The sequence below is a fragment of the Diadema antillarum genome, unplaced genomic scaffold (assembly GCF_040938485.1).
Source record: "Diadema antillarum isolate AM-2024a unplaced genomic scaffold, OU_Dant_1.0 seq00000415_RagTag, whole genome shotgun sequence".
Classification (NCBI taxonomy): Eukaryota; Metazoa; Echinodermata; class Echinoidea; order Diadematoida; family Diadematidae; genus Diadema; species Diadema antillarum.
Window position 1 is genome coordinate 435,701 of NW_027271401.1, and position 16,629 is coordinate 452,329.

Here is a 16,629-nt window from a genome sequence, read left to right on the forward strand (position 1 = left end):
TAATACTTCTAGATTATCTATGACTTTATATACGACAGTGGGAACATTATTTCAAATATCGGTTCCTGGATTTTTGCCATAACGAGACTTCCCCCGCATTAGACTACGACTTGATTCGCTCAAGGGGGATTGGACAGTCCGCACCGTCGCGTCCGAGCCCCTCACCACCCTCGCCTGCTTTTCGTCCGCTGCCGTACGCCATTTACGTGCAGCCTGACATTTCGCTATCTCGCCGCCCCAGCTGTGGGATTAGATAGTGATAAGCACCCATCATCACGTCAAAACTTTTCTCTATCACTTCCCCCCAAAACCGGGAAAAAGAAATGAGGAGAAATTTGCTGCATGCAAGAATTGCGTTATTTTCCCCTCAAACATTTACTTTTCTCCCTCCTCTGTATTTTCAGTTGATGTAGAAAGCAATTGCAATTAGCTTTCTTTAAACGGTGCGAGAGGTTTTTCCCCCGAACTGACAGCTCGTCACTCACGTGCCATGCTTACGAAGGTTTAGATGAATCGGCGTATTTGCGACACCTACGTTTCGGGGCGTTCTTGTTTTCGTGGGCCCGATATATTTATTTCCATCCCCAGCCTACCAAGGCCGTCATAGCCGCGCTGATCACGCCAGCCCCTGCCAGCGACAGATGGTGATGGTGATGTTCTGTAGTGGTGTAAGAGGAATGCGGGGACGTTAGGGTTTGATTTAACTCTTGGACTGCCGATCAGGTTCTGGTCTTCCAGCTCCCCCGCTCGTCATCCTGGAATACTTCATACTCGGTTCACTCTCTCCCTCGCAACTGCGGGACGGCAAGCATTCTGAGCGGGGTCGCGGATCCAAACCCTCGGGCGTCGGCCGGCGTCACAACCTTCCCAGCACCGATCGGACGAAGAAGAAGAGGAAGAAGCGAAAAATGGCAGTGCGAGGCGGGTGCATGCTCATCGTCAAATGCCTACTGTTTTTCTTCAATTTCGTGCTCTGGGTAAGTAGTGAGAATCAATCTAATCAGAATACCACGGATATCTTAGCACTGGGTATTATTGCTATTACTAACGTGTGTTGCCCACTTTACCAGGGTGGAGTTTTTTTTGTTATTTTTTTTTTTTTTTTGGGAAGGGGGGGGGGGAGTGGGGGACGGATCGTAGCAAACCATCTTCTTGAAATCCACAAAAAGATTATGATAAACTCTTATACTACTGTTTATCATCAGGTTTGTCACGATTTGCCAAGATTGAAGACTAAATATGAGAAGATCAAACGATGTAGACAAATAATGTCTACCATGCAGGTTGGACGAAAACAATGTACTGCACTTGCAACAGAAGGAAACCTATAGTTCAGTTCTCTTGTACAAAAGTTCAAGTTGCTTTCTTTAAAAAGTGATTTAAAGATAACGAATGAATGAAGGAATGTGAGAAAGAAAGAAGGAAGGAAAAGAAGAGAGAAAGAAAGAGGCAATATGTCACTCTTGTCATGGTCATCTAGGAAATGATATGGATGGCATTTGAGTCGAATGGTGAGTGTAAATGTGAATGCCTGTATATAAGGCGTCTTATTTCTTTGTAATAATGATTTCATATTATTTTCACCATCGAATGTGATCATTGAAGTACATTTCAGTATTTTTAGATTTGAGATGCATGAAATTCAGAAATTGTTCTCTGCTAAAGGCAGAAATATTCCCGATAATCAAGATCAAAGGGAAATTAATCATCTTTTACATTGTACCTGTGTGAAAAACTCTATCGCAGACTTATTTCTTGTTTGAGAACACAAGGCTCTCGAAAAACACATTATGACACCTCGGATTTGCGTTGACATAATTATATAGCGTTGCTGTGAGAATAATAACTAGGAAAATGCAACGTACATACAGTTTTACTGGTGTAGGCAAATGCCACTAATCTAAATACACAGTTATAAATCTGCATGTTTTTCGTACAGCGCAGTAGTCATTTGATAATTTTGACTTTGCGAAACGCGCGTCGAACTCTTTGGATAAGCACAGCGCTATGCTTATACCATTTACATTCGGGCGCGACCCCCGTGTTGTGCGCTCCGTAGTTTCATCATTGCGCGTTCTGGACGGGGCCCGCGAACCTGATTAAGTTCTTCACTTAAAATAATTCGAATAACTGGATTATCTCGGAGGGGTATATCTTTCCTCGGGCGTGACAGATAACACCCAGCAACATGACGAGGATCGATTTCTACGGCAGGAGATTAGTCCCGGTTATAAGTATCACATCTATGAAGAGTGCGAAGTAAGTTGAGACGTCTTCATTTTGGACGGAGAAGAAAGAAGAAAGAAAAGAAGAAGAAGTAAAAGAGATAAACGTAGAAGAAGAAGACGTTGATAATGATATCTATGTGTGTTACTTGGCCGGCTATCACGATAGCATGATGTGATGTATGACGCACAAATGCTCCGTCATCTTTTCACTCCATCACACACCAGAATGCACATAAACATTTTATACACATTCAGATAAAATCACCCTCTCCCCCTCCTACTCTCTCTCCCTCCCTCCATTTCAGTTACATTTCTCGCTCTCTCTGTCACACACACACACACACACACACACACACACACACACAAACACAAACACACACACATGCATGCTCTCTCTCTCTCTCTCCCTCTCTGTGTCCCTCCCCCCCCCCCTCTTTCCCTCCTTTCCCCATCATTCTTTTTCTTCCAACACTGGCGTGACACTAGGCGATTTTCACAGAGTCATGTAAACATACACTGTAATGTTTAGACGAATGTCGCCGCAGCATTGACTTGCAGTCCGCGTTTTCGTCTCAGGACATGCCGTCCAGACAAGGTGCTAACCTGACCATTTTTGACTGAGTAATAAGAATGTCTCTTATAGATTCATTCTGATTTATGTATCTTTTTTTTTCAGGTATGATGTATCAAAGTGAAATTCACCTTCTTCATCTCTGTCTGTAGTCTTCGTAGTGAATCTTTTGATAAATCCTGAGTCTGACCAGATAGACCATTTTAGTTCAATTATCTACATTATTTTACCCACATCTTCATCATACATAATTATCCTGACAACGAGGAAGTTTATATGAAGACCTGCCTAACATCTCTGCAAATTAAGAAATGATGAAACCTGTGTTACTACTGAAATTAAATGCTTGAATTAATTAGTATATAATGAGTTTCAAAGTCCTGATTTGGCAGTTTTTGGGAAGGAATCATACACTCATTGTAGGAATTTGACAGAATGCTTTGAAAGGTGTGTACACAATACTACAATAATGCTACACAGGGGCGGAGCCAGGAATTCCGTAAAGAGGGGGCGCGTAAAAAAAAAAATTAAAGAGGGAGGGAGCGCACGCACCCCTCCCCCATTTTTTTCTTTCTATATCTTTTGTTTCGACAAAAAAAAAAATGAGTATAAAGGAAGGGGGGTGGGGTGGGCGCGGCCCCGTGCGATCCTCCCTGGATCCGCCACTGCTACATCAGAGCAGATATAGAGAGACTGAGCTAATAAAGATGATAGAGAAACAGAGCTAATAAAAAAGGAGAGTCACACACTGCGGCTGCGACAGTGATGGCCTCGTTGACCGTGTTGCGAATGCATGTTCTTGGAAATCCATTCGATCGACACTGAATCGTACCTTTGCGAACATGAATACGTGACATTCGAATTGTCGTTGTATACGATCATGCCGGTGAACACCGACAAGACAAATACTCAAAGGGATCAATCATCGGTGATGCGACTCTCCCCTGCGTCGGGTCACGCCATTAACAGTCCCAACGCGAATCCATCATGTTTATATGTTTAACCCGTTGCATATTGATTGTCACAGAAACCTACGCACTGGACAAAGTCCCTGGGAAAGAAAGGATTAAAAGTAGCAAGATATCGTCTTTCAACACAGCTGGGGATCTTGAAATAACATTTAACCAATAATAATTGTGATGGTGACGATTACGATGATGATGCTATTAATATGCAATAACAATTTATATAATAACAAAAACAGAGCTACCAAGTCTCACGCATTCTGCGTGAGACACAAGCATTTAGGGGCCATCTCGCGATCTCACGCATGGCACCCATTTTTCTCACGCATCGGGCGAAGTCTGCAACTTGGGCCTATGATAATGAACATAGCTCAAAAGATTAGAGTGATAGTTGCAAATGAAGGTATATTTCCCTTTTGTCTGTCAAAAAAGTGAAAAATAGTCACTTAAGTATGCACCTGATCGCACCATTGAGAGCTAAAAATTGAAAAAGCTCCCTACCGTGGGAGGCCACGGGGGGGGGGGGGGGGAACCCCTCCCACACCCTCGCTTGCGCGCACATTAAAATTACCGAGATGCCGAGTCATGAAAATCTCACTCATAAATTGTTTTTGAACTTGGCATCCCTGCAAAAATAACAATGATAAAATGGATACACTCGATATAAGTGATAAGGAATAGAGAGGGGCATATAACAACGCAGTGGTTTTATCTAAATTAGTGGCAGAGAAAAATCTTTCTTTCAACGAGATAAGAGATGTGCAGGTTCTAGATTAGATAGAAAATGCTAGATGCAGTTAGGTTAGGTATGTTATATGTATACATTATAATGACGTATAAAGATTATCATCATACATAGTTTACCTATTTCTTGGACACATCTATATTAGTATGTAATCTATATAGATTTGTATCAAACAAATTGATTAATAAACTAAATAACTTTTTTAATGTGCAGGGCAGCAGATTACATTCAAGAAAGTGCATGACTCTGTAGGTATGCATTTTACTTTTCATTGTGTAAAAGTTCGTCCTTTGTAGTGTTTCTTCTTCTCTGTTAGGATGATAAACTTTGTTGTGCACGAGTCGGATCATATTGCACATCTCCTTTCTGGCTTTGTCCGACATTCGAATGATCGTATGATGAGGAAGGGCTGCCTTGCGCACTGTCGTCTTCACGAGATCAGGTGTTTACTTCTGATTTAGAGAGGAACCTGCCAAAAGTCACGTGATTATCGACGTCCACCGGACGAAATTAAATATATCAGGCAAACAGAAGTCCGTAAACAAACGGGGAATTGATTTATCGCATCTTAACTGCCTGTATGCCTAGTGTATCAATAGCGATTCAATGTCGTCTTCTTCTAGTCTTCAATCTCCAACTTTTCTGCTGCTATTTTTTAGTTCAATCTTTCACTTCGTGAGTTTTGATATAGGCGATTTTTTTTTACATTATTTTACTTAACTATATCAATGCTCTGTGTTTTAGCCGGTTCAGAGTAGGTGCTTGTCTGCAATGAACCCTGATCCACAGATTTGTCAAAATATGGATTGATCTTTCAAGAGCAGTTGATAAAAGTCACGCATTAATTAGGGATAATAACATGTCATGTGCTCCGGGAATTGAGCTTTTGCTAATTTGGTTGAAAACATTCACCTGTGCATCCTATATGCACCCTAATTCGTATAAATATATTTTTAACATGCACAGTTTCGTGAAATGCCTATCCAGGTTTTCATATAGGCCTACCTCATTAACAAGTCAAGTTCAAGGAAAGGTCTGAAATGACCTTTATTTGCTCTTCCTCAGATTTTAAATGTGAACACCCCTATCTGTACGTACTTGTGCTCAGCTTTATGTTTGACCAAAATAATGTATAAACGGTTCTCAATAACTTTATTCTGTATTCTTTTGAAACTGTTGCTCTTGATTTGTAATATCGGAATGAAAATAATGTTGCCGCTTTTCTTTCAAAATACTGTTATCCCCCGAGTCCAATCTTTCTTTCCCCCTCTTGTTCATCCGATATAACATTTAGTTATATGCATTCATTTTCATTCTCCTTTTTTGTTTATTTTTTAACAGAAATTTATTGATGAACCACGCGTCTTTCCCAAGATTTAAAACTGCCGAGACGTGGCAATTTCTATGACTAGAAAAATATTTTAAGGTGGCGAAGTCTCTTCATGTAAGCCAGAGGTTAATGATAGTGTTCTCACGCAAGCCAAAATCCAATGTCGTGTCTGGATTAATAAGACTATGTGCCTACCTCCAAGCCCTGCTTCTTTTCCTCCGGCAAGTTGACTCGCGGAGTGTTTGGAAAGCAACGCCTCGCTACCTCGGGTGTGTGCTGGGCGAGGAGAGGTGTCCGTGACGGTCGTTTCTTACCTCAGCCTCTCTTCGGCTCGATAAGTGATACGCTCTGTCCGCCGTCGGCACTCTATTACCCCTCGCTCTTACGCGAGAGGGGAGAGCAAACACAATATCACGGCCAAATCAAGTTTACGAATTTAAACCTTTTACTCCCAGTATTTCAAACCGACACTTTCATCATTAGACGTGAAGTTATAGCCAGTTAAAAAAAAAAAAAATGGATAAAATGATGTGGAAACTGTCATTGATTTTTTATTTTTTATTTTTTATTTATTTTTTTTTTTTGGGGGGGGGGTTCTTTGCATTAACTTGATTTGTTGTTAATATATGACAAAGGATCTGTGATATTTGTTCCTTCAAGGCTTAAACACTTATATCAAGTGCATTATGATTTTTGGTAAGTGCGTACGAATTGATCCATGGTGATGATGGGGCAAACCATCGCAACTGACAGTCTTCAATGATGTATCAAACATGGACGTATAGGTTAGCTTTGTGCGTTAAGAACTTGGGATTAAGACCAAAACAACTGAATGATTCCTTCAGGCGTTATAATAACTAAACGTGCCTTTTTTTCCCGACATGTTTGTTAATTTACAGATCAGCAGTAACAAGTTGCGATCTTAACAAATCTAATTTGTAGTGGGAGACAAAGTGAAGAAACTCGCACCTGACAAAAATGCATTGCTGGGAAAATTTAGATCTTAATTCAGATTTTCAGGTTCCACCACTGTCAACAAACCAACAAACATTATAAGTATCTACTCAATCACATCAATTTCATAGAACTGCAACATTAAGGCGATCGCCGGTTAACTTTTCATTGAAAACAATCTAGAAAAAAAATCGGTCTGTTAAGTATCTTTGATGTCACCTTTATAGGACACTCCTATCTACACCTGTTGGTGGTTTATGAATTTGTCAGCAGTGATTCTAACTGCTTTAATTGTCTCATAGCTAATTGCTTGTTCGACCTTTAGCAGCTAATCCCTACCAATGCCTCCTGCCAGCACAACAATAAAAGAGATGTTTTACTGCTCTGACATCAGGATAATACAAAGTCTGATGGATCCATAAGACAAGCGTGTCCGCACGCACAGGGTCAGGAAATCAATTTCAATGATGAGGAAGAACATAAAAAAAAAAAAAAATGTTCTCCGGGAAATTAATGATCGCTCCTTGGATGGACACTGGTGAACGTCACGACCGAATTCCGCCATGACATTCTTACCTTCCCCCCTCCCTCCCCCCTCCCCCGTCCCCCTCCTCTCGCCTCGATTCCTCAGTTCATTGCGTTTTATGTCAATTCATATTTGTCATTTTATTGAGGTAAACGAGAGGACGTGATGTGAACATGTTATTACACCCTGGTCATAATCGTGATAAAGAATGTGAGATTGCCAGTATTGAGTATAATGGATAAGGGGGGTCAAGTTCTTACTTCCAAGAAAAAGAAGAACGGTGTTTATAGCAAATTAATGTTCATGCGATCTTTAATGTCGAGATGAATGAATGTCTGTTTAAGGTGACCAGTGATGTGCTTACCCATTAAAAACATATTCGATGAAAGGCAAGCCCAGTGCAGCAAAACCTTATCTTTTTCTTTTCTCTTTTCTTCATCATCTTCTCCTACACATGTCATGTGCCTTGTGCTACATTTTTGCTTCTACATTGTCTACTGCTTCATCGAATCTGTGTTTCTTCTTATTTCTTTTGTCTTCTGCTTCTTCTTCTTTTTCTCTGTCGACTTCTACTTACATCATCATCATCATCATCATCATCATCATCATCTCATCATCGTCATCATCATCTTTATCGTCATCATCATGTTCCAATCTGTCTTTAGTTCTATCGATTCTGTGCTTCTTTTTTACCTCCGCCATATAGATGAAACCTACGTTCAGCGGAGGCTATTTTTTTTTGTCTGACTGTCTGTCTGTCTGTCTGTTTGTGTACAAGATACTTCGAGAATGGATGATATGATTTTCATCAAACTTCTATGTAGGGTGCGCTTCTTATGAGGTACGAAAGAAGCGATTAAATTTGGGAGTGATGATGTCAAAGGTCAATATCATAGGGTCATAAAGGTCGTAAAATAAGCTTAATCTAACAATAACTCACGAACGGATAATTTGATTTTTACCAAACTTAAAGGCTGAGTTCATGATAAAGTAAAAAAAAAAAAGAAACAATCAAATTTCGGTTCGTGAGGTCAAAGGTCATAGGGATATAATCATTTCATCACTGTAAGTTTTGTAAGTTTTGTTTTTTAGTACCTCTGTGCCTATACGAAATAGCGATAATCTCTATCATGGTTGTCTGCCGGAGGTATAGTCTCTCGGAGTGCTTCTTTTGGGGTATTTTTCCGGCACATTGTCTTCTCCACTTTTCCAATATCCTCTCCTGGGCATCATCTTCTACTTTTCTGCTGTTCCTTCTCTCTCTTCCTCCTTTATCTGTTTCAACTGCGTCTCTATGCGGATCGACAACCCCCCCCCCCCCCCACCACCACCACCAATGTCTCCACTCCCGATTCTCCTTAATTAGTTCAGCATGCATCACTGACCAATTTCTTTCCATCAGCCGAAATTATTAAACTGCAGTTCCCCTCATTTAATCGATCATTACTTCGGTAACCTTCCAGTTTCGTTCACGAGCTTCCCTCCGAGTAGCCTTCTGCAAAGGCGAATCGCTATAATTTCAGCACACGCACACAGACTATACTGAGTGCAGTGGACTCGCACACACAGCGCGCGACCGGCGAGCAGCGAGAGTAGCGAGCTCGCTCGGAGCAGGGAGGTGAGACAAAATTCACCTCCCTGCTCGGAGCTGCTCGCTGTGTGCGTGCGCGAGTCCACTGCTCGCTAGCGAGTCCATTGCGAGCTGCCTTTGCAAAAAGGCTATGCCTTCGAGACAACCACAGCAGGCGACAATCGATCAGTCGGCTGTGACAACTTGACTTTCATATAGAGACAATTGATCGTAATCGGAAAACGACATATCTTATCTTATTTTTTTTTAATAAATGGTTTTAATTCTATAGTTTTGTGCGTCTCCACACACAGAAATATTACCCTCTCTTTTCACACTATTTTTTTATTTATTTATTTATTTATTTATTCATCTATTGATTTATTTATCTATCTTTTTATCTATTTATTTATTTATTTAATCAATGGCCTCTTGAAATTCGGAGGGAATTATGAACGATTCGAAACAGGCTTGTTTGCATCATTATTTTATTTGGTGTGTCTTTTATGACGAGTTGTGCATTTATAGCTGTTCATTCTTTTTTTTATGGTATATAGGCCAAGGACCAGAGATAAAACTTCGTTCTCAGTGATCGCCTATCATTCTCCGAAAGAATATATTATGGATAGTAAAGGTGGATTAATCGTGGTATCAGAATGTGAGATGAAAGGTGTGGTATACGACGCATCTGTGGTACACTTTTGTTTATATATATATATATATATATATATATATATATATATATATATATTGAATATTTCTTTCAAAGGGAGAGATCATCGGGCAATATTTTGCGTCTTACAATTATCCCTAGACGTTATTGATGAAGTTGTCCTGTCATAATGAAAATTGTGAATGGATTATAATCTAACCTGAAATGAAGAAGATAAAAGAATATTTCGCTACATTATGATCCATTTAAATCATCCTAAACGACAGCTTCTTCGATGATGATGTCATGGGTGTATTCTTCAGGGCAAACCTTCACCATCAATCCAGGGGTTGGCGTCTAAAGAGAATAATAATGTGATCTGCGCTACCTGCGGCGAGTCATGGTCCTTGTGCTCTGGGGTAAGAAGGGGAGGGGGGGGGGGGGTATAGAATGGTGTATGCTGAGATAGTTAAGGGATCATATTACTCGGCAGTATAAAGGAGACAGTCGGACAGTCATCGGTGTGGTGATGTAGGTCTCTCTGTGACGGGAGTATTAATTTCAGAACGATTAGATTTAGGTGAGCGCATGATCAGTGATAAGTGACTGATTTCATTCGAGCGGACGTTAATAGGTTGAGCAAGTCTAGTGGTAATACTCGTGTACGGATTTGACAGTATAAGCCAGGGCTTCGGAATTACGGGGCAGGTCATGGGGGTGGGGTGGGGGGGGGGGGTGAGGTGGGGGAAGGCTAGATGTTGTGGTGGAAAGAGATATACGGTGGGGACAGATATTGGCCTGCATGTGCGAATTTCGTATAATATGACAGATGAATGCATTTACAAATTATTGCTTCTTATATAATAATAATGATATTTCCCGCAATATTCACTCAGCCCTTCCCTCCGTTCCTCTTTCTTGCAATTCTTTCATTCTTTCACTCATTTACTATACTCTTGGTCTACTTTAAAAAAGACAGGTTTTTTTTAGAGTAATCACAGGTGTTAATACTTCATAGAACGATCTTCTCTTATCAAAGAAAAAACGTTAAATCAAATATCATGAGTTCGTACATTAAGCACACCGAGGTTATTATGAGCCAGTACACTAATGAAATAGTGTAAACAGTTTTGAATGTGCATTCCGCTGAACTTACGCCTACACTATACACTGATTAAAGAGAGAGAGAGAGAGAGAGAGAGAGAGAGAGAAACAGGTACGCATATGCTTTGTTATAATCTGCTGGAGAGAAAAATGGACAGTCAGTAAAGACGAAAATGTGAGAGACAGGGAGAGAGAGAAAACAATAATTTATCGGATTGCGGTTATTGTTATTATTTTGTTTGTTTACACAATTGATGGTTATCATGATCATCCTTATCTTTGTTATTGTCATCTTTATTTTAATTCTGAACAAATGTTAAGGAGTATACATAAAGAAAGAAAATAGGTAAAAGGGTTTAAAACGATGTGTGTATAACGGCAATAATTTAACTTGATTGTTTAATGCAACCTTTCATGAGCATTTTATTATGAAATTGCATACATTAGAAGTGTAAGTCACGGTGACAATCTGATCATTTTCATTTATTTTATTTTCTGCATGATGTTACTTCACTTATAAAAACAATTCAAATTGTGGAACGAATGTTACGACATGAATGTGTTTGTCGTAAATGAATATCACAAGGACATGGGTTCGAATCCTCGCAGAAACGAATATCCTTGGGTGTGGTATTTACCCCCATCCTCCTTCCCCATTATTGTGTCTACAATGGCAGGATAGCAGAAATACCCTCTCGGTAGGATTGTGGTAGTATAAAAGGGGGCTACCCTTCTGAATTAATTTTAACAGTGTAATTTTAACCAAAAGGGAGCTTTACCCTTCTGAAATAATTCTAACAGTGTCATTTTTAACCAGCAATATCGATGGTCAATGAAGTGAATGATCTTTATTGAGGTAGATCCATCAAATCAGATGCGAAACCTGTAATGTAAGATTGGCACCGACACAATCATGATTAATTTGCTTGGTGCAGACTCGCTTATCTTCAAGAATTTGAGAATAGAGTATAAGGTATGCAATTAGAGTTATTACACTTGACAGTGATGCGGAAGACTATGTTGGGGCATAGTACCATATTCCCCTAGTTGACTCATTCTCTTGATATGTTAACGAGGCATCAACTCAAGATGATGTGACAACGAGCATTACGAAGGAAAGAATAAAAAAAGAAGAAGAAAATTTAAGGGGTCTGCATCTCGTTTGCAGGGGGTTCACAAGGAGGGGGGCACAACAGAACGAAAGCTCTCAGACATCTCTTTCAAAATGACTGGGTGTGTGTGTGAGAGGGAGAGAGAGAGAGAGAGAGAGAGGGGTTCAGATTGGACGAGGCACTGTGACGTGGCCATTGTGATGTATTCCCTTGGGATCAGTAGGCATTGGTGTTGTACACTTCGTCACAGATAGTGTCAGAAGTGTTTAAAGGGACACAGTCCTCACGAAATTTAAAAAAAAATATGTTGTTGTTGGTACCTCCAATGAACTACTTTCACCAAAAACAAACTTTCAAATCACCAAATAAGCTCGTACATTTTGGTTGAAAAAGTGTGACTCTGCATGGTGAATATGCTAATGAGCAAGTCTTGGCGGAGAGTCATGCGTCATCGATGCACAACTCTTCCCAGCCGTGTTCTGCTCGTTATCCGTACGCTCCCTAGTTTACCCGGATGCATGAAGACGTCGGTGGCTACTCCGACTCGTATTTGACATTGTTTCTACGTTGTGTGTGTGTGTGTGTGTGTGTGTGTGTGTGTGTGTGTTTGTGTGTGTGTGTATGTATTGTGTATTATATTCGCACGTGTGGACGGTACAACTAGATGATAGATCTACGGTAGATACGCGTACGCACCCCGTACGCGGTTTGCTCTTCGCACTTTTCCAGTCTCAAGCGCAGCTGCAGCCCTGTCGCCGCTCATGCATGTTCTATATAGTACGTACAGAGTGTACATATTTAGTAGGTAGAAACGATTCTACACAGGCCTGCTGCTAGTACACTATAGGGGCGACCGCATTCAGCGTCGTCTGGTCAGGCTATCTTACATCAGTAGTTTTGCTCGAATCGTGCAGAAAATTTCCCAGGAAAATCCTTTTTTCCTTCCCAGACCCACAGAAGTATCGTGAAAGGTGAGCTGTATGGCTGGGAAATATCGGTACAATGATGCCGAACATAAGAAACTTAGGGCCTACAAAATCTCGAAATCGTGTTGTGACCTACCTGTGCGTGGACAATTTGAGAAGCGATGTTTTTACGTGGACCGGCAGGCTGTGGCCCTCGGTTATAAACCGAGAAAACTCCTGAAACCAGATGCAATCCCGACCATTTGCTCACATGAGTTATAAAACAGAAACACCTCGAGCATCGACTTCGAAGAGAACCGAGGAAAAAAAGCGTAGAGAGGTAAGGAAAGTGGCTAGCTATGTTTAATTTACCGTGGGCCTGCAGCCGGGGTTGGACTGCAGTACAGTGCCACTGAGCTAGCTGCTGCCAGTGCCGACTGGACATGCACGGCAAAGTGGAGCGAAATCATATCCCTACGACCCCCTGTGTTTACCCTTCCCGGCTCACGTCATATTTTTTTTTTTTCGAGGAAAGGCGATTATCTGACTACTTACAGAAATACTGAGATACAAACAATATTTTCTTTGAAGAATTCGACTCTCTCATGCACAGGTTATCTTCGGTTTGAATGCCAAAATCGACTGGACGGAGTCGAGTGTACTGTGTATACATTGGTATGGTAAGGATTTGCGCGCGAGAGTGGTTTCTACGCTAAGAAGTATGCAACACGGACGGAAGCTAGAAAAGGACCGTGCCAATTTGATGTCAAGTTCATGGTTTATTTGGTTTAAAATACATATAAATTTATGTTAACAATATCAATTTTTCGTGAATTATATATATCTTAGCTTGAAATATTTTGTTTGAAATTATAAAACCACAAACTTTCACATTATATGATAAAATTGCAACTAATCATTTGAACACTTAAATTGGTTTTTAGAGGCACGGCTGTCAACTTGGTGAGTAGGCCATGCACTACGTAGCATCTTTTTGCCGGCTCTTACACGATCGCTTGCAGGAATTATTTTTCAAAAATCGCGTACAGAGACAATTTTTGATGTCCAAGCGTATAAATTGGTGAAAGTTTATATTTTTTACTCTTCTTAATTATCAGAACAGTGAAAATTCAGGACTGCTTCCCTTTAAGGGGATGCTGCAGGGACCTATGTGGCGCCTTCCGAATTCCAAGGTATTGGTTTTACCCCATCACAGATCCATCGAGGGTGTCATTGGCATTACAAACGTTTCAATGAAGGATGAATTCTTTCCCTTCAATTTGTACGTAGTTAATTTGGGTCCTTACTGAACCTCGTGTAATAGTACTTCGTTTGAAGGGAAGATAGTTGTCCGTACTAACCCTTTCTGTGCAAGGGACTTTTTGGACAGTGAGCACAACGCAACAGGCTTTCATATCCCAATCGGTATTCAAACCAAACAAAGGGTTAATAACATATTAATGATTCTGATCCGAAGGATAGTGCAACGTGCCTGAGCAAACACCTTTAAGTTGATTGAGTGTCAATAACACCGTAATGCCAGTGAAGGTGGTAATAAAGTGGTGATGATATGAGATGCAATGCAAGTTTGTATGGAGTGACAATGGTTGCAAAACCTGTTGTAACGCATCATCTGCAGAAGGTTGTCCAACATGAGGTTTAAATAGATCTGGACTGAGCCAGTGTCTCGCCTGATTGAATCTGGCTGTTATTGAGACACGTGACGTACGAAGGAGGCAGGTGTCGAGAGAGTTGGGGCGAGTTGTAGTGTATCATTCCCTCTGGGAGATGGACCGTGACGTTATGCTGTGAAAAGGGATCTCCGCAGGACATCCCATGGCTGATGGAATGCACACGTCGTCCCATGTACCACTCGCCCGAACTAGCGGTTCAGAGCGCTAATGAGTTGATTACACTTTTATCATCTGCACATTAAAAAAAAAAAGAAATATATAAAAGAAGATACAAAGTATGGGAAGAATTACTGCCAAAGAAATGACTGATATCATTATCCAACATGATCGAACATAACATCCGATATCCGTTATCCGATATCATCTCTCGAAGTATGGCACATCCTCTGTACCGCATTTAACCAGCTCATAATGCATACCTTGACATTGTAAACTAAGAAATAATGGAAATTAAAGAAAAACACTCAGTAGATGAATGCCCTTTCCTTCAGATAATCCAATTTTTATTTTCATTTCGAAACATTATAGATGGAAAGTACAGCCGTACAAATGACATTTAGTATTTTGTGTTACATAATTTTACATCCTGTAACATATATCAACAGTTTAAATGAATAATATTCCGTATGCCTTTGTATAAATATAGGGTATATACATATATATATATATATATACATATATATATATATATATATATATATATATATTATATATATATTTATGGAACTCACCAAAATTTAATTTTCTCGGCAACGAAAGACGACTTGTTCACTTTGAACCTCTTCAGAAAGAAGAAAACATTTTCTATAGCATATCTCAGCAACAATTCAGGGGGGGGGGTGAATCAGACTTCTGATGAACTATAAAGATTCATATAACTCTTGAAGTGATTTTTTTTTTATGGTTCGTATAACTTTTAGTGAGTATTCAACTACTTTTTGTACTTTCGGTTTTTTTTACATTTGCCGACTTCACAACGCTTATAGCAAGGAGCCATTTTCCAACTGACTTTCCATAAAGGATGGGGTCCACCCCACCCACCCCCTTTTCCCATAGGCCTTTGTCGCCTACACTCCGACCTTTATTATTACAAACTCTTTCACCCCATCACTCCACACTATCCTCCAGTGGTTACAAATCTGACCTTAGAACTCGTCCAATGACGAATTGAAATGGACAACAGCTGAGCGCAGAGACATCATAGCAGTATTAAACACAGACTTCAAAACAGTGCACGTAATAATTAAGTTTATTGCTGGTTGTAAAAGAAATTTACTCTATGTTCATATCAGTAGTAGATGCGTGTATAATGCACCATAAATCCCTAAGCTGAAATACGAAGCCGCAAATTGGCAATTTCTGTGACGTGATGTACATTGTCAACGTAAATCAATTCAAGTCCCCATTAATTTCGTGAGTTCATGGCCACTGTAGATGCGACAAGATTTTTATTGTTAATATATCTTCATTGCCTGCCTGTCTATCTAAAACGTTATAGTTTGCAACCATGGTCGCTGCTGAGTGGTAAATGTTAAGAGTGATTTGGGGTTACACGCGACTGCATGAATAGTTCTCTTGCAATGCTAATAGTTCAATGATTGTTTACTTCTAGAAGATTATGATGTACGCCATGAAAATGTCTCTGGAGCATTTTTTTTTCAAGTGTGAGAAAATTGTACTCCCCTTGGGCCGCTGCATGCAATGAATTTAATGCATACAATCATGATACATACTTGCTTAGTTCAAGTCAATTTAAATCTTATTAAAACATAGATATTTCACCTTCGTTGTAACAGAGAATACATGTAAGGTTTCATAAGCAAAACAAAACACACTGAGAATAGTATAAAATATTGTGGAAACTTATAGTAATCATACATTGCCATGAAAAGTGTTCCACGTCCTACAAGCTTGGGCTTTTAGTGGATCACTCTTTTCCGTCGTTATGATTACATTTTTTTGTTTTTGTTTTTTACCATGACAAAGTTTGTATTGTTTCTTTTTTTTTGCTATGATATCATTCGTGCATCTGATTATGCTTTATAAATTATTGTGTTTATTGAACTGTCCATATGATTGAATGTCAAATTGACAACTTGTACTGCTCTGAATCATGTGTTTTTTTCTCTTTGATTGAAATGAAACAAAAAACTATTAAATTGAAAAACAAATTTAACTGATAAAAATGAAATAAAACTGTACAAACTGCGAAAAATAGAGGGACCCAAGACAAAGTTTGTAGACAAATCTCCCTATAGGTACCTTCTTCATGA

General features: G+C 39.9%; 1 protein-coding gene across 1 annotated transcript in view; it reads left to right on the forward strand.

Moving 5' to 3' along the window:
- Positions 1-283: 283 nt before the first annotated feature.
- LOC139732365 (CD81 antigen-like) overlaps positions 284-16,629 on the forward strand; it is a 61,364-nt gene continuing 45,018 nt past the window's right edge. Inside the window, exon 1 of the mRNA XM_071643231.1 lies at positions 284-977. Within this exon, the coding sequence (XP_071499332.1) occupies positions 909-977 (69 nt within the window). The 5' untranslated portion in view covers positions 284-908. The remainder of the gene's footprint in view (positions 978-16,629) is intronic.